Source organism: Cynocephalus volans, chromosome 7 (genome assembly GCF_027409185.1).
Source record: "Cynocephalus volans isolate mCynVol1 chromosome 7, mCynVol1.pri, whole genome shotgun sequence".
In the NCBI taxonomy this organism is placed as follows: Eukaryota; Metazoa; Chordata; class Mammalia; order Dermoptera; family Cynocephalidae; genus Cynocephalus; species Cynocephalus volans.
The window spans coordinates 67,275,811-67,295,885 of NC_084466.1; the positions used below are offsets into that span (position 1 = coordinate 67,275,811).

General features: G+C 34.4%; 1 protein-coding gene and 1 pseudogene across 1 annotated transcript in view; both read right to left on the reverse strand.

Moving 5' to 3' along the window:
• KPNA3 (karyopherin subunit alpha 3) overlaps positions 1–20,075 on the reverse strand; it is a 95,811-nt gene that overhangs the window by 32,124 nt on the left and 43,612 nt on the right. Inside the window, exon 2 of the mRNA XM_063102165.1 lies at positions 11,803–11,847. Within this exon, the coding sequence (XP_062958235.1) occupies positions 11,803–11,847 (45 nt within the window). The remainder of the gene's footprint in view (positions 1–11,802; positions 11,848–20,075) is intronic.
• LOC134382824 (c-Myc-binding protein-like) lies at positions 11,363–11,658 on the reverse strand (annotated as a pseudogene).

A 20,075-nucleotide genomic window follows, 5' to 3' on the forward strand; every position in this document is an offset into this window, starting at 1 on the left:
GGTGTGCTAGACTTGCAGAGGGAGAGAACATACTATGGCTGCCAGGGGTGGAGGGGTGGAGGAGGTGGGGAGAGGTTGGGTGGTGGACACAGGGAATAATGGCAATTTGTGGTAATGGGTATATTGATAGTATTGATCTTGATCATCACATCTTAGACAAAGGTGGTGACAGTCAGCTTTGTACCCCATGAATATGCATAATCAATTAAAAAATAATAAAATAAAATGTATAAGAAACAAATAAACAAAGACTAAATTCTGGAGCAGGGAAAAAAAAACTGATGTGTTTAACCTATTCATTATTGAGAAGAAAATCTCCCACAATAATTACATCTCTGACAAATTTCTCCTAACTTTGCCAACTTTTACTTTATATATGTGTTTGGACACATTATTAGGTATATTAGTCTAGAGCTATTATAACTTCTGGTAAAGTGTTTCTTTTCTCAAACATTAGGTAACAGCCCCTGCACTTAAACTGAAAACACCCTAACATAGGCCAAAATATCTAGGACACAAGAACCATACTTTACTCTTAACAAAAATATGAGGGTGCTTCAAAATGTTTATGGAAAGATTTGTATTATCTTTGAATTCCATTTTTCCATGAATGTTTTGGAGTACCTCTGTGTATGTACAAGCTGAGGAAAGATAATCCCTGAGTAGGTTTCTGGTGATTTGATTAACCACTAAAGGAGGCTTCCTCAAAACCAATAACTAAAACTGTCCCTTCACTTGACACCCTAGAGATTTTTTACCCTCTTGAAGATTGCACCACAATAAGTTCAGCACCCATAAAAGCTACACCTTTCTTTTGTCAAGTGGGAGGGGAACTCAAGGGATATAGGAATTAGCCTAGTTTTAACACCCACCTATCCTCAAACACACATACAAGATTAGATGCATTTCTTAAATTTCTTTAACAATCCATTATTAACCCATTCCCCATGTATGTATTTACCAATTCTTTTTAGATCTTCTGTTTTCTATTAGGTTGAACCACACAGAAGTGCCACTTAGTAGGTCAAAAAAGTTAACTATGGGTGATTTCTTATGGCTCAACCTAATATTGTTTGGGTTAGCAAGTTCTATAAGTTATTAACCTCCATATAAAATACTTCTATTTCAAGGTCTGGGTGGTTAGCTCAGTTGGTTATAGCATGGTGTTATAACACCGAGGTCAAAGGTTTGGATTCCCATATTGGCCACCTGCCAAAAAAAAAAAGTACTTCTATTTCATTTCCAAGTTTCTCTTTCCATCTTGATAAAGTGGCTTGCAATTTTATATTTAAATTTGTGAAACAAGTCAGCAGTCACTTCTTCTTAATCTTATGAAAAGAATAATTATATTACAAGTCCCATTTCGAACCTGAAATAAGTAATTAAATCTGTTTTTACCCAACAGTGCCCTCATTGTCTTAAATCCTCATCTAGTTTTAGTTCCTGTAAAATTAAAGTCTTTATTTTACGGATGAGTAAATGGGGACACAGAGAACCTGGCTAAATTAAATTACACAATTAGGAAATAGCCGTCAAGCTTAAAGCCTAGGTAGTGGCTACAGAGACTGTTCTCTTAAATATATTCTACAGCTTTTTTTTTTTTTTAAGAAGTAGTCAAGTCTGGTTGCATCTAAATGCACCCGAAGAAGTAGAAAAAAATGCTCACAAAATAAACCTTCCCTTTAATGTTGACATTTATGAAATGACGTTACTGCTAGGTGGTTACATGGTTATTCACCCATGACTTTCATATGTTCTATTTACATTTGGGGCACTCTGCTCAGCATATTTCGATTAAAAATTTTTCTTTAAATGAAACTACTGGTTTATCAATCATGTAAAAATCTGACAACTTAAAACAATTTTTTTCCCTGCAGGATCACTAACATTATCTTATCAGATGGTTGCTTTTTTTGGATTCCAATTTACTAATTTAAGCTTTTTAAATTTTTTTTGCAACTGAAATTTTATTGAGATAATTGTAGAATCATGTGTGGTTTAAAGAATAATACAGAGAGATCCCTTGTATACTTTGCCCAGGTTCTCCCAATGGTAACATTTTGCAAAACTATAGTATAATATCACAACTGGGATACTGACATTGATACGATCCACTGATCTTATTTTACTATTTTACTTGTATCTGTGTATATGTGTATGTATATTAAGTTCTATGCAATTTTATCACCTGCACAGATGGTCATATCTGCCATAGTCAAGTTGCTGAACAGTTCCAAAAACACAAGATATTCTCCTGTTGCCCTTTAATAGGCAAAAACACCTACCTCTCACCTCCCTGCCCCCGTATCTAACCCCTGACAACTTCTAATCTTTCATTTCTAAAATTTTATTTAAAAAATGTTACATAAATGGAATCATACTGTATAAAACCTTTTCGTAGTGATATTTTCTGGCTCATCATAATTCCCTGGAGATTCATACAAGCTATTGCTTCTATCAATATTTTGTCCCTTTTTATTGCTGAGTAATGTCGTGGTACAGATATACCACAATTTATTTACCCATTTACCCACTTTAATATCTGGGTTGTTTCCAGGTTTTGGCTATTACAAATTAAGTTGCTATATGCATTCATTTACAGGTTTTATATCAACACAAGTGTTCATTTCTCTGGGATAAATGCCCAAGAGTGAATGCTGGGTCACAAAGAGGTTGCATGTTTAGATAAAAAATTGCCAAACGTTTCCAGAGTAATTGTACCGTTTTACATTTCCACCAGCAACATGAGTGATCCAATTTCTCTAAATCCTCATCAGCACTTGATGTGTCACAAAACCTTATTTTAGCCATTGATACATGTGCAGTCGTGATTTTAATCTCTATTTCCCTGATGGCTAATGATGCTGAACACCTTTTCATGTGCTTTGTTCGCCATATGTATATTCCCTTCAGTGAAGTGATTCTTCACATCTTTTGCCCATTTCTGATTGGATTGTTTGGCTTTCTTACTGTTAAGTTTTGAGAGTTCAGTATATTAGTCCTTTATTAGATATATGGTTACAAATATTTTCTTCAAATATTTAGCTTGTCTTTTCATCCTCTTCACAAGGGCTTTTGCAGAGCAAAGTTTTTTAATTCGATAAGGTCCAATTTACCAATCTGTACTTTTATGGATTATGCTTTTATGGTTAAGTCCAACTACTCTTTGCCTGGCCCTAGATCCTGAAGATTTTTCTCCCATTTTTATTTCTACAAGTTTTATAGTTTTGTGCTTTATATATAATCTATGGTCCATTTTGTATTTTTGCATAAAGTGTGAGATTTAGGTTGTGGTTCTATTTTTGCCTATGGATGTCCAATTGTTCTGGCACCATTTGTTGAAAAGGCTATCCTGCCTCCATTGAATTGGTTTTATACCGTTGTCAAAAATCAGTTGGGTATATTTGTATGGGTCTATTTGTGGGTTCTATCTTCTGTTCCACTGATCTATGGTATCTATCCTTCTGCCAGTATCACAGCATTGATCACTGTAGCTATATATACCGTAAATAGAAAATACTGGGTGAAGCAATTCTTCCTATTTTATTCTTCTTTGTCAAGACTGTTTGTTTGAGCTATTCTAGAGTCTGTGCCCTTCCACATATATTCTTCTTTTAAAAATTTTTTTATGTGAATTTCACTTTAATAAAATAAATAAAAACAGTGGAATTTAACACTCCAAACTCAACACATTTGAAAATTGATCACATTATTTAAAATATTATGATTTATCAGGTCATGATTCTTTTTTTTTTATTCAAAATTTTTACCATTTATATGTACATATTTGTGGGATACAGCGTGTTGTTTTGATACATGAATATACTGCACAATGATTCACTCAGGGTAGATAGCATAGTTTTATACCCATTAGTCCACCATTCCCCTAATCATTATTCTACTCTCTACTTCTGAGACCATTTTTTAAAAAAAGATTCCACATTAGTGACATCATGTGGTATGTCTTTTTGTGCCTGATTTACTTCACTTAATATGATACTTTCCACTTCCATCCATGTTCCTGCAAATGATAGGATATAATTTTTTTAAATAGCTCAGTAGTATTCCTCTGTGTATCCATATACATTTTTAAATAAGCTTGTCTATATCTAAAAAAAACCTTGGTGCAATTTCAACAGGAAATGCATTAAACGAATAGATCAATTTAGGGAGAACTAACACCTTTACTATGTTGGTTTCCAATCCATGAACCCGGTATATATCTCTCCATTTACCTAAGTCTTGTTTGGTTTCTTTCATCAGCACTTTGTAATTTTCAGTATGCAAATCCTGTACATGTTTTGTTAATGTATACCAAATGTTTTATTTTCTATGAAGCAACTATAAATGGTTCTGTATTTTTAATTTTGGTTTCTGCATGTTCATTGTCAGTATACATAAATGTGACTGATTGTTGATCTTTAGTCTCTGACCTTGCTGAACTCACTTATTAGTTCTAGGAATGTTTTTATAGATTCCTTGGGATTTTCTATAGACATTCATGTCTTCTGCAAATAGGAACAATTTTATTTATTCCTTTTTGAAGTATGTACCTTTTAAATTTCTTTTTCTTGACTTATGGCACTGGCTAGAACTTCCAGCTATACTGAATAAAAGCAACGAGAATGGACATCCTTGCCTTGTTCCTGAATCTTAGAGGAAAAGCATTCAGTCTTTCACCATTAAGTTTGGTGTTAGCTTTGGGTTTCCGTAGTGCTCTTTCTAAAGATGAGGCAATTCCCCCCATTCCTAAATTGTTGAGAGGTTTTTTTTAATCAGGAATGGGTGTTAGATTTTGTCAAATGCTTTTCCTGTATCAACTGATGTGATATATGATTCTTCTTTAGCTGTTAAAATGGGGAATTTAGAGTATTTTGAAAAACAGATAATTTACTAAAAAGTTTAACTAAAGTAAGCATCGGATCTGGTCAGCAAAATGGGAAGTTTTTAATATGTAACATCTTAATCCACCTCACTTCCAGACCTAATGACAATACAGGCCCTATGGACTATCTGACTGATCAATCATCAACAGAAGATAATATCAAGTTTAATACAATGTGCCAAAGTTGAAAGTACCAGTAACGAGTTTTGAACTGATTCTCAACTTTGAAACATTATTCATTCAATAAACATTTACATTGAGAGGAATAATGGTTAAGAGCTCTGCCATTTATCAGCTTGTGACTTTGGGCAAGTTAATTAATTCCTATGTAACTCTCTCTACAATATGATATAAAACAGAAGCACAGACATCTGTGGAAGTGCTGATGCCTCACGATCTAACTAAATAGGAAAGGAAGTGAGCAAGGAGGTAAAAGAAAACAAAGGAGTTCACACAAAAGGAGTCAGAGGTCAGGTAAACAGTATATATTAATAACTATATCTCATCCTTAATTTTGACAGATCAGTATCAGTGTTATTCAAAGCGTGGTCCTTGGACTGACTGATAGCCCTCAAACCATTTATTACAGGTCTGCTACAAGAAAGAAGCTTGTGCCAGAATGTAAATCAGCTGTGAAACTAAGCACACTGTTTAGTTGTTAGGCAGAAAGACTTAAAAAAAAATTTTTTTTTAAATTTACAAATAAAAATTGTATATATTTATCACGTGAAATATGATGCTTTGAAATATGTATACATTGTGGAATGGCTACAAGATATTTAACATATGTATTACCTCACAGTTATTTTTTGTGGCAAGAATATCAAAATCTACTCTCAGTGATTTTCAAGAACATAACACATTGTTATTAACTATAGTCACTATGCTGTACAAGAGACCTCTTGAATTTATGCCCTGAAACTGTGCATCCTTTGATCAACATCTCCCCAACCTCTGCCCCTACCCACCCCCAGGTAACCACTATTCTACTCTCTTCGTCTATGAGTTCAACTTTTTTAGATTCCACGTGTAAGCGAGATCATACAGTATTTGTCTTCTGTGCCTGGCATGTTTCAGTTAACATAACGTCCTCCAAGTTCATCTATGTTGTTGCCAACTGACAGGATTTCCTTTTTTAAGGCTGAATAGTATTCCATTGTATATATATACCGCATTTTCTTTATCTATTGATTTGTTGATGAACATTTAGGTGGATTCCACATCTTGCTTTTATGAAAAATGCTGCAATGAACACGGGAGTGCAGATATCTCTTCTACATACTAATCTCACTTCCTTTGGATATATGCTCAGTAGTGGGATTGCTGTATAATATGGTAGTCCTTATTTTTAGTTTTTGAGCAACCTCCATACTGTTTTACATTAGAAGCTGTACTAATCACTAATGATTAGTGATGCTGAGCATTTTTTTCATATCCCTGTTGGCCATTTGTGTGTTTTCTTTTGAGAAAGTTTATTCAGGTCCCTTGCCCATTTTTAATTGGGTTACTTGTTTTCTTGTTATTGAGCTGTTTGAGTTCCTTACATAATATTAATACCTTATCACATGTATGGTTTGCAAATACAAGAGTACTTCAAAAAGTTTATGGAAAAATAGAATTAAAAGATAACAGGACTCATTCCATGAACTTTTTGAAGTACCTTCATATTTTCTCCCATGCCATAGGATGTTTCTTCACTTTAGATTGTTTCCTTTGCTGTGCAGAAGCTTTTTAGTTTCATGCAATCCCATCTGTCTACTTTTGTATTTGTTGTTTGTGCTTTTGGGGTCGTATCCAGAAAATCACTGCCAAGACCAATGTCACAGAATTTTTCCCCTGTGTTTTCTCCTTGTAGTTTCACAGTTTCAGCTCTTAGGTTTAAATCTTTAATTCATTTTGTGTCGATTTTTTTATATGGTGTGAAATATGGGTCTAATTTCATTCTTCTGCATGTGAATAGCCAGTTTTCCCAACTTCACTTATTGAAAAGATCGTCCTGTCTCCATTCTGGTTTCTTGGCACCTTTGTTGAAAATCAGTTGACTATAAAAGCATGAATTTATTTCTGGGCTATCTATTTCCATTGGTCTGTGTGTTTGTTTTTATCTCAGCACCACGCTGTTTTGATTACGATACCTTTGCAGTAGATTTTCAAATCAGGTAATGTGATGCCTCTGATTTTGTTCTTTTTGCTTAAGATTGCCTTGGCTATTCTGGGTCTTTTGTGGTTCCATTCGAATTTTAGGATTGTTTTTTGTATTTCTGCAAAAAATGTCATTGGAAGTTTGATAGGAATTGCATTGAGTTTGTAGATCACCTTGGGTAATATGGACATTTTAACATTAATTCTTGCAATCCATGAGCACGGGATATCTTTCCATTTATTTGTGTAGAAAGAATTTTTGTTTGTTTTGGCGGCTGGCTTGTACTGGGATTGAACCTTGGACCTTGGTGTTATTAGCACAATGCTCTAACCAACTGAGTTAACCAGCCAGCCCAGGCTTTCTTTATAAAGGAAACAGTGCCTTGTTTTTACATTTTGGCACAAGCTCCCTAACTTGTCACAGATCAGGACTTTGAGTAGCACTGTCTATACCTAAAGTATTTTTCTTAAAACTTCAATAAATAAATATAAGCACAAATTTTAAGAGATCATAATTCAATTTAATCAGCATTTAATGAGTATCAACTACATGTCCCGAATTTGACCAGGCATTTTGCGATGGGCTATGGGAGAAATCTGGGAGTTATGTGAGGAGAAGTGGGGCAGATTAAGTGGACAATAGAGTGAAGGGTAAGAACCACATCTATTTAGAAACTTATAAACTAACAGAAAATGAAATATTCAAAGCAACTTCCCATGGGGTAAAGTGAGTTACTGATCAGTGGATGACATCCGCTAGTTCAATCTCTTAAATGGATAGTGCTCATCAGTGAAACTCTGCGGACTAACTCTCTATTCTTGAATTTTTCAAGAGTCTTGATGTTGGTAAATAACAACACTGTGATTTTCTCCTCAGTGGAGCTGTAGAGTAAATAGCAAGGCTGGAATCAGAGACAGCTACTCTGACCAAAGAGTGGAGGAATCTTCTCTTGAAGGGCTCTCCACACCTCTATAGAATAACAACAAAATCAATTAAGCTCTGTCTGAAGTTTAGTCTTCATTTCGGGAAGGATTCACTTTCCACTGCTTGTTCAGGGAACGGTTAAATGTGAAATAAAGAATTGCTTAAGACTTCTTTAATTTCATTTTCAGTCCTACTGCAAGGATTTTCAGGAATCTAATCATAGTAATTGGAAATGGAATAATGTTATCTAGGGAAAAAAGAGAAATAAGAGGTCTCTCAGGTAACCAAGATGGGATATCTAAAAAGGTGTGCTCTGACAAGCAAGAATTTTTAATTCCCAAAATTAACTACAGAAGGTGGCACAACCACAGAAGGAGGAACAAATAAGCAAATATAAATATAAATGAGTAGCTTAGACTTATAAGCATATTAGAAAGGCTAAAAAGCTTAAAAACAAGGAGAGGCTTCTGAATATAATACCTGAATTAATACAAAAGTTTTAAAGTTGTATTGCAAGCATGAAAAATTAAGGGGTAGTAAAGTCCCACGTCTGGGGACAGATGGTGTACTGTTAGATGACAATAAATGAATAATTACTTAATTCCAATTTTATTCTTATGCTTCCATTACAGAGAATGATCTTCACTTACTTGATGAATGAAAAACCAGACATAAAAGGACACATACCATTTTACATAAAGTTCAAAATATGCAAAATACTCTACAGTGTTAGAAATTAGGATATCTTTGGCAGTAGGTAGTACCTAGGAAAGGGACCCTGGGGTACAGATAATGTTCTCTTCATTCAGGAGCCGGTTACACAGATGTGTTCACTTTATGAAAAGTCATCAAACTGTACACTTAAGATGTGTGGACTTTTTTGTATGTATAAGTCAATAAAATGTTTTTTTTAAAAAAAGCTAAGTCCAAAGTGTTCAGACTGGCAAGGAGCTCACCATACTCTAAGCTAAAGCTTTAGTTCATTTCTCTGGTCCAAATGACCCAAGAATCTGAAAGAATCTGCAAAATTCTTGTATGGTTGTTGAAACACATTTGTGTCCATTAAGGAATTAAGGAGTTGACAGGAAAGGCATCAGCAAGTATTTTTCAAATTTAACTAAAAACATGGAAGGGGCACAGGAGAATGGATTTCAGAAACTATGTACTATACTAATGAGCATGATATTGATGTTGGGCAAAAATTCAAAACCTGATATAAACATTTAGGAAAAATAAGCTAATTCCAATTTATCTTTCAGGTTTCAGCTTAAATTTTATTTCTTCAGACAAATCACCTATGAACCCCCAATTTAAAAAATCTCACCCTATCCTATTTTTCATATTTTATTTTTATTTTCCTACTTTTTCCTATTTTATTCACAATCTGTAAAGATATATGAGTATTTGGTTATTTAATTATATAATGTTCAAGTCCATGAGATAGTTGCTCAAATAGTGATGCCTCGGTGAATAATTAAATTTTTGATGAAGATTTCGTGAACACAATTAAAATTAACTGGCAACAGTATTAGTACTTCATAAAACTTTAGAGATTCGAAGAGCTACCTAGCCAGTGTATGACACAAAGTATGTATTAAATAATTATTAAATAAATAAATGCACAGGTCTATTTAGTTCTAGTGACTTAAAGAGTGTATACTTTCAGAATCAAGGCAATACCTCTCTCTAATACTGAAAAGTTTCAAGATGGTAATTTAATATAGAAAAGTTTTAGGAATAAATTAGATCAAGAAATGGATCTAATCTAAGACAAACCCCAAGATTTGAAATAAGTTTTAAATCTATTTTTAAAAGTGTACATGTATACAGAGAATTCATTATATGTGTTTTCTTGATTGGTAATTTAAATACTTGCTTCAAATAAAATGTGTTCCCATGAAAGCACAATCTCATGAAGGTAATTCTAAAGTCCTCCAAAAACAATGGAAGAAAATAAATGAATCTTAACAGCAGTTGCATTTCATTGGTAAGATATAAAGTTTTTCTACTTTTATTTATTTTTTTCAAGTATTTTTAAAAAAATATGTATAACTTTTACATGGGGCAGGGGGGAGGAATACCATCCAGCCCACAGAAAGAGGATATTAAGGAAAACGTAACTGACTTCATCAGATATTGTGAGAATTTCAATGATGGTAAAGTACTTCACACACAATACCTACTACCCTCATATAAATGGAAGTTATTGTGAGTATATGCTATTATAAACTATGTAATGATATAATTTTATGTCACATGATTTTAGAAATAAGATTGTTTTGTTTGTTTCTTTTTTTTTTTTAGTGCTTTATCATTTACAAATCTTTCATATACATTCTCATTTGACCCTCACAACAGCCCTGTGAGGCAGGCAGAACAGAGATTCTTCTCACTTAACAGACGAGGAAAGTGAATCTCAGAGCAGATAACTGATGTGCTCAAGATTCTACAGTTAGTAAATAATTTGTATTAATATCAGTCTTTGGCCTAAAAATCCAGCACCTAACCTACCTACTTCACAGGGAAAATGAAATCAAGCCTAGAAAAATACTTTGAGGGAAAAACACACTATATGATTATACCCACAAACTATAATTTTACTTGATACATAGTTCATTCCTGTTCTCATCCCAGTCTGTGTGTGAACCCAAAATTTTAAGGCAGGAAAATTGTGATCCTGTTTAAAGTTATACAAATTGCAATCAGGGTAACTGCTATTACAGTATTAAGCAAATTGAAAAAAAACACATAAAGGCCAATGTGAAATTAGGACTCACTAAAGCACAGAGCAAAGTAAAGCAAGATTATCAGACAGGGCATGATTAAACAGAAAGAAAATGTGGTGTCAGAGTTCAAACTGGCATACACAAAGTTATCTAAGGCAAGGTGGTGGCAAAGATGAGCTAGTTGGTCCACGTTACATAAACAAGAGAAGATTCATGGGAACCCATGTAAAAGTATCTTATGTCACACAGATCTCTCCAGCTGCCTACAAGGAATAGAAACAATAGTGTCGTCTTCATTTCAAAGAATGACTATGTATGCACACATCCTGAACTAAACCGAGGAACAGTTCCATGCTAAACTTTGGCTAAAATAAAACTAGTACCATCATTTCTATCAGACTAATAAACTAAAAAAGAATGTCTTTTAAGGTAAAGAATCAAATGACTGTGTTTAGGTTTTTTTAGGATTTACTTTGGATTCTCCTGCTTTAAGACCCAAAGAAAGTTATATTGAGTTTTTACTGATGATTCTAAGTGTATGTACTTAGAACAGTTAAAGTGTGATAGATGAATTTAACATATTAAAAGAGCTCTATAGCATCTGTTCAGAAAAGATCATATACTATACAAACTATTCAAGTCAGGCAAAACCATTTTTCAGTGTCTTTTCAACTGAGAAGAATCCTATTTAGCATGCCTCCCCTCCTGAGGTGCCTCATAATGAGCAAGCTTTGCTTTCTGTTTTTTATTTTCTTCTACCACGGCTTCATATCTCTCTTTTCATTTCTGCCAATTCGAAGTAAAGCAGCTCTATTTCCGGATTTTCTGGAGTAGCAGCTCCAAAGTGATGCTTTAAAGATCCAAAATATTATTAGGTTTCTCTGGCTCTTCATATGAGGCTGGTCATCGTATCCAGTGACCCCAACTTCAAGTACCTCTGGAACTGAGCACTTTGAGTCAGGGGCTTTGTAATGGGCCATATCGACAGCAGCTGCTGAGTAGGTGATGCCTGAGACCATGACTGGTGGTCTTTTGCCGGAGTATTTTCTTTATTCAAGTTATACAGAATTTTAACATCAGAAAAATCTTCTAATTACTTTTCTTTAAAGGTAAATCACTCTTACCTTCCGCAGTTCAACTGTCACTTCATTTCTGTGTCTCCGCATTGTCTACAAAGAAAAATAAAGATAACATAAGTACAAAAACACTGATACTACTAGTATATAAATTAACGTCTCAGGCATTTCAGATTTAAATTTTTTATAAGTAATTTAATTTTAAGGATTAAGGACTAACCCGTTTTAGACTTTAAATGATGAATCACACATAATTAGTTAAAAAGCCAAAACTGTCTATTTTACTGAACAGCTGCTGGTTAATTCTGTGGAAAGTGGAAGGTGGGTTTTGGCTACTTAGGATTCATTCCCCAATCTTAATTGTACCCAGTTTTCTATGGGGAATTATATCCTCCCCATTGTGTACAGTTCTTGATGAAACAGCATACGGTGTCTCACTCTCTCCTAGCTTAATACCAGTAGAACTCTTTCCCTTATAACTGAATCTTAAGCAAAGTGGAAAGGAAAAAGAAGGCACATTAAATTCCAAATGAAGAATTTGGACAAGGTAGTGAATAATGCCTATAGATCGTTCACTTGCTCTATTCCCAGTTCTCCCGTGTCCCTACTCATTCTATGAGCTACCCTATATTCTTCCAATAAATTAGGCTTTGCTTAAATCAGCTGGAACAGATTTTTGATGTCTGCAACCAATGAATTCTATCTCTAATGATTCATGTTTTCAAAAAGGATCTCATTGCCATTGCATTAAAACTGCATGAAAATGAAAATAAGTTTGAGATAGATATTTATATCAAAAGGTAAAGAAGTATCCTTCTAAATTTATAAAGAGGCTCTGTCAGGCATATGTTATCAAAAACCACTGAAATAACTATATATTGCGCCCCTCCGACACACTGATATAATGAATTCTTCTATTACACATAAATATGGTCACATGCTTTTAATATACTGCCAGATTCAGCATGCTATTTTTGTTCAATAATTCTCTAGTTGTTGTATCTCTTAAGCCACAGTAATAAAGTAATCTCTCTTGAAGGAAAAAAAATCCCATAGAATCCAAGTTACAAAGTTTGCTAAATATATTGAAATAATAATCTAGATATAAACTTAAATATAGATATATATATTAAATGTAAACAAAACTGCCAAACAAAATTCTAATTAGTTGCATTTATCTAATGTGATGGAATGATACACTGATAAAACTATTATCACTCATAAGGCAAAAGTAGAGAGACAGAGAGCACCTTGAATCTAATTCTTTAATATGTTTCTTATTTTGACTTCAATACTATTAATACAGAGAATGCCTTATGCTTAAGTTCATCAAATAAAGTAGTAAAGAATGTTGAACTATCTTCAAATTCTAATGGTAATGAGGTGTTATTTGATAACTGTAAATTGTTTTCATTCACTTGAAGATTAGACTTGTACCATTGTTAAAATCTGCCTAAATGAATATCTAATCCAATTGTCACTATAAGTGAAAAGAAAAATATTTTCACTGCAATAACTACTACACTCAATTGTTTATGAATTGTTATAAGATGATGCATAACAACAAAAAGAAAAGATCCAGGCAGTATATCTACTCCAAAATATTAAATTTCTGCTATATTATCTGTAACTCACATTAAGATACTTCTGCATAGATAGGAGTAGTGAGTTAACTTTTGAAGAACTCTAAATTAGGAATCCACACTTCAGAGGTGGTGAGTTAAACATTTAAAACACCCTAATCAGAATTAGCTTCCATGCAATAAGTACTTAGAAAACCAACATCTCAATTTAGTTGTTAATCAGCACAAGAAAAGTTGGAAGTAAATTTTTATTGCAGATATGGAATTGCTATTCAAGATAATATGGATTGCCCAGAAACACAGGCTCTTCAATTCTTACCTGTTTGGGGTTTAAGAATCTGGCAAACCCTGCAGCCCATCTTAAGAGAATTTTTGAGTCTAGAACTCCCTTTTATCCTTCATTTCCACCCCTTCTTGGAGGATTTTGTCATTTAATCCTAGTCAGAACACTGTGATATCGACTAAGGGTTGAAGTTAACAAGCTATATGACTTCTTGTGACTGCTTGATAATACATATTTGTATATGTAGCAGAATTCTGTCTAACGCTTGTTTTATTTTAATATAACTCATTGGTAGTAAGAGTTCTAATGCAAAAAATATCTATTATCCTCTCTCTCTCTCTCTAATAGTTACAGGCCATTTATTCACCCAAAAGAACCACATGAGTGTAAATGGCCAAACTGGCTTAGGTCAGTTAACAAGAGGTACTGACTACTATGCATGAAACAAGTACCTCTGAGTTAGTCATGACTTATTCTGCTCTCTGTTTGAAGTACAGAAAAAAATGGACTCTCCTCCCTCACATTCTTCCAAAGTAAGTTCATCTACTCTCACGTCTTCAATAACTGATGACCATTCCCAAATATTTACCTTTAGTCCAGCCCTCCCTTCCTAAACTCCAAATCTGTAAGTCATTCACCTATTCAACAAACTGAATATTCATCCATTCAACAAAAATTTACTGAATGCATCTAAAATACAGTGGGCAATAAGCTTGCAATTAGGAGGGAAGTACCAAATTTACAGTCTAGTACAGGGATTAGCAAACAATAACCTGTGGGTCAAATCTGGTGACCTGTCTGGTTCTGTAAGCCCTAACATAAATCATTTGTACATTTTCAAGTAGTTTATCAATGATATTTAGTACCTACATCTTGTCCTTATTTTTGCCTCTCTACCCCCAAAGGCTTAAATATTTACTATATGTCCTTTTAAGAAAGTTAGCCAACATCTGGTCTAGTTAAAAAGACAAAAAACAATAAGTAAGAATAAGCAGTGATAAAAAATGTGTTAAATGTTGAGATAGAAAAGTAAACAATAACATTCTATATCCTAAGGAGACATAATCAGAAGGTCAGGAAATGGCTCCCTGAAGGATCAACATATGTGTGTATAATGGGTAGGGTAGGGTAGAGGACAGGATTGTTGTAAGGCTTCAAACTCAGCATGCTTAAAACTAATATACTTGCTCCCTTTCAGCCACCCCCACCAAAAACAAAACCCCCCAAAACCCCCAGTATCTACTCTTCCATCCAAACAGCTGCAAGAAACCCAATCCTGGGAGATCATCCTGTCTACTTACTCTGTCATCCTTTGACATCCAACAAGTCACCAAAATAGGATTCAAACCTCCTGGCTCCATTGCCACTATCTGAGATTAAGCCACTATTATCTGACCTGGACCACTACAATAGCCTAACTAGTCTCCTTCCACACACTGAATTAATTTTCCACAATGCAGCCAGAGGGTTCTTTTTTAAATGCAAACCTATGTTGTCATTCTCTTTAATAAAAACTCTCAATGAATTTTTACATCTCTTGGCATCCCCTACCCCAGACATACAAAATGTCATCAGGACAGGCAAACAAAAACCCCACAGACAAAACTACAAGATCGTGAGACAAGGTATCCCCATGAATTCTCAAATATAAGCAGGATTTGGTGAAATCACTAACTATAGCACTCACACAGTATCAGCATGTATGCAAAAGGAAATGGAAGGACAGAAGTAACAGGACGACTGAAGAACCTGAGGACAGCAGGAACCCCCTCCTCCTTATCATGACTGATTAGAGACTTTGGAAAGGTAACTTGAGAACAGCTGCAAATGGAAGGGTTCTCTGCACACACTAACACTGTAAGGTATGATGGGGCTTGACTCAAAAACTAGGAGCTGAAGTCTCTTTCCTCGACAATGCCCTACAATGAAAAGAAACTGCTTAGGAGTACGTAGAATCCAAGGTAAGCAAGACAGGCATGAAACAGGCAAAAGAAAAAGACAGAGGTCCAGATAAAAGTGGGGAAGTGAACAAAGCCAAGTTTCAGAAAACAGGAAGCCATCTCTCTCTATTTTAAAAAATCGTTTTGTAAAAAAACCAAAAAACCAAAAAAAAAAAAAAAAAAAGAAAAGAAAAAAACCCCAGAAAAAGGAGTGCTGAATGGTGAAGCTAGAAAAGCTATCCTGACTCACCACTTAGAAGTTCAGGAAAATCTTATCAAAAAATGAACAGAAAAAGACTGAGGTTGAATCCCATGCTATAAGAAATAAGAGAATAAGAAACAGAATGTTGATGTTTCCTGCTGAAAAGACACACTCACGAAACTGATGAAAACTTTATCTTAGAAAATAATAGAAAATGTGAAAGAACATAAATCAGAATTAGAAAAACCAGAAATGAGGTGCTAGATATCAGGAAAGAATTAGAAATAAAAAATTATTTCAGAAGGGAAACCCAGCCAAAAACAATCTTAAGAGCCAATACACAACAAATAGTGCTTGAGAGAAATAAAATATGTAAATAAAAATTTAGTCTAAAAGAAACGAAGGTGAAAATTATCAAAATGAAAGTAACAATTAAGAGGATAAGCAAAGAAGATCCTAAAGACATATAACAGAGTCCTCAAAGAAGAAAACCAACGCAATGAGATAGAGCAAATACTTAACACTACAATTAAAAAATTACTGAAATTAGAAGAGTTGAAATAAAATACTGTGAGAGTAAGAAGGTACTTCAAAAAGTTTGTGGAAAAATATAATTAAAAAGTAATCTGAATTTTTCCATGAACTTTCTGAAGACCCCTCATATACCCACGTTATCTTGGAAATCAATCCAGAAAGACCAACACTGAGAAATACACTAATAAAACTAATGGAACTCCAAAAAGAAAAGAAAAATGCCTCTATCGAGCAAAAAGTAGTAATTTATAAGGTAATACTTCATGCCAGAAAATAATGGAGGAACAAATGCAAAATGCCCAAGGAAAGAAAATGAAAGTAAGGATGCAGTCAAAACCACTAAATTTAAAGTGTACAGGAGGCAAACCAACTGTTATAAACACAGCTCTATAACTACTGTTTGTTTATACAAGTCCTTCCTGAAGAGTCTAATAGAGAATAGTCATCACACACCCAAAATATCTAAAAAGATATCAATATAAGGTGATGGTGATGATTAAACTTATTTACCTGTAGAACTAAGATTAAATAGTCCTTACAAGGGATAAAAGAGAGTACATAATTGCTACATGCCCTGACAATGGAGACAGAAAAATGGGGAGGAGGATGGGAAGTATATATGAAAAACAGAGTAAGCATATTGATAGCCTTATAGCTATTACCTGGAGACAAAAGGAAGTTACATCACTTTGATACAATAAAAAGAAAAAAAAATTAGATCACTTTAGATGCTAAGTGAGAGTGAGATGGAGAAGAGGTTAAAGCAATGCTGAGAAAGAAATTTATAACCCCAAAGTACATTAGAAAAGACGGAAAGTCTCAGACCAATAATCAAAACTCCCAACTCAAGACCCTAGAAAATGAAAAGCAAAATAAATCCAAAACAAGCAGAAGAAAGGATTAATGAACAGAAATCAGTGAAATTGAAAACAGAAAAGTAGTGAAAATTAATGAAACAAAGAGATTGTTCTTCGAAAAAAGTCAGTAAAATCGACACAAAACTGACAAAAAAAAGAGAAAAGACAAATTACCAATATCAAAAATGAAAAAGGTGGTATCACTACAGACCCTGCAGATATCAAAAGAATAATAAGGGAATACTACAAACAACTCTATATACATAAATGTGACCATTTAGATGAAATGGACCAATTCCTCAAATAGCAAAAACTATCACACCTATGAAACACTTAGTTTGAACAACACTATAACTACTAAGGAAATTAAATTTGTAGTTTAAAAATTTCCCTTCCAGGCACAAATGGTTTAACTAGAGAATTCTTCCAAATGTCTAAAGAACTAGCACCAATTCTATACACTCTCTCCAAAAAACAGGTAACGAAACCCTTTCCAATGCATTTTATGAAGCTAGTATTAACCTGACAAAAGTCAAACAAGATGGTATTAAAAACAAAACAAAACAAACAAACAAAATGCAGGCCAATATTCCTCATGAATATAGATGCAAAAATCTTTAGTAAAATATTACCAGATAAAATCCAATATGCTTGATGGAGTTTGGATGTGTTGTCCACTCCAAAACTCATATGGAAATCTGATCTCCAATGTGGCAGTGTTGGGAACTGATTGAGTCATGGGGCGGATCCCTCATGAATGGATTAATGTTCTCCCTGGGGGAGGGGGAGTAATGAGTGAGTTCTTACTCTATTAGCTCCTGTGAGAGCTTGTTGTTTACAGGAGGACCCTGGCACCTCCTCTCTTTCTCTCTCTCTTGCTTTCTCTCACCATGTGATCTGCTTGTACCCGCTGGCTCCCTGCCACTTTTCTGCCATGAGTAGAAGCAGCCTGAGGCCCGTGCCAGACGCAGCTGTCCCAGAATCGTAAGCCAAATAAACCTCTTTCCTTTATAAATTACCCAGTCTCAGGTATTTCTGTTATTGCAACACAAAACAGACTAAAACAATGCTTAAAGAATTATACACCATGACCAAATGGACTTCATTCCAGGGATACAAGGATGTTCTCTCTTTGAAAATCATTGTAAACCATATCAACAGGCAAAAGAAGAAAAATCCACAATCACATCAATGCACAAAAAGGTTTTGTCAAAATTCAATGCCCACTCATAATAAAAACAGAAAAATAGCAACAGAGGGGAACTTCCTCAACTTGAAAAAAGAACTACAAAAAAATCATTAAGTTAACATCTTAATAGCAAAAGTCTGAGTATTTTCCCTTCAGATTGAGAATAAGACAAGGATGTCCGTTCTCACTGCTCTTATTCAACATAGTGTGGAAGTTCCAGCCAGTAAAATAAAGCAAGAAAAGAAAGTAAAAGGCATATAGATCAGAAAGTAAATGGTCCCTATTTTCAGGTAACATGATTGTCTATACAGAAAATCCCAAGGAGTGCACCAAAAAACTTCCAGATCTAGATCTAATAAATGAGTTCAACAAGGTCACAGGATACAAGATAAAAATATAAAAATCAACTGTATTTCTATATGCCATCAATGAACACATGAACACTAAAATTAAAAATACAAACAATATCATTTATAATCTCTCAAAAAATTAAACACTTAAGTACAAAGCTGACAAAACATGCAAAGGATGTTTATGTGAAAACTACATGACACTAAGGAAAGAATTCAATGAAGATCTAAATAAACGGAGAGACATATTGTGTTTATAAATTGGTAGACTCAACTTGCTAAAGATGTCAATTCTCCCCACACTGATATATAGGTTTAACACAATTCCTATCAAAATCCCAGCAATATTTTCTGTAGATATAGAAAAGACTATTCTAAAATTTATATGGAAAAGCAAAGTAACTAGAATAGCGAAAACAATTCTGAAAAAAGGAGGAGGAATCAGTCTAGCCAATTTCAAGGTTTATTACACACCTACAGAAATAAACACTGTGTGATACTGGTGGAGGGATATATACATTGAACAATGAAACAGAATGGAGAACCCAGAATAGCCCTACACAAATAAGCCCAATTGATTTTTTGAAGTGCAAAAACAATTAGTGGAAGATTTCACTGGATTTTTCAACAAATGGGCTGGACCAGGTAGACACTGATAGATAAAAATATGAACCTTGACTTAAGCCTCATATCTTAGAAAAAAATTAACTCAAAATGGATTGCACTTAAGTGTAAAACTACAAAACTTTCACCCCACAACCAGGCACACTGCCAGTGCCAAGGAGCATGCCAAAAACATCACCTCCATGTGAATGGCCCACCACAGCCACCACAATAACCATGGCTGCCGTGAAAGTGGCTAGACACCACAACCACTATGCAGATGGTCCGCCAACAACTGGAGTGCACTGACACAGGAGCATCACCAGCAGAGATAAAAGAAGAGGATGTCTCTCTTCACAAAACCCATTTCAGAGTGACAGAAGAAGCATCTCCTATATGATAATGTCACCTCTCCCAGGGTGACAGAGACACAAAGGATTACTCAAAGCCCATTTCTTCTGAGCAGTGAGAAGCCCCGAAGGGGTTAATTTCCAGGAACCCTCAAGAGAGCAGCATTCCTCGGAAAATAACACCAAACTAGGCTTTTCTCTCAGTACTTATTCTCCAGGCCAGAAAGTTACAGAAAAGGAACATAGGTAGTTACAAAAAGAACAGTAAAATAATTGTCATGGCAACAATCATTAGGTTTAGCTGTACCAAGGACATCTGCCCTTGGTGCTAGTAATTTTGCTGTGTTACGATTCTTAATCTACAACAGAGACTTTAGCCCGGGGAAAGTTTCCTGTCTTTTGCAAGCTTAACAATTCTATGTGTAATTTT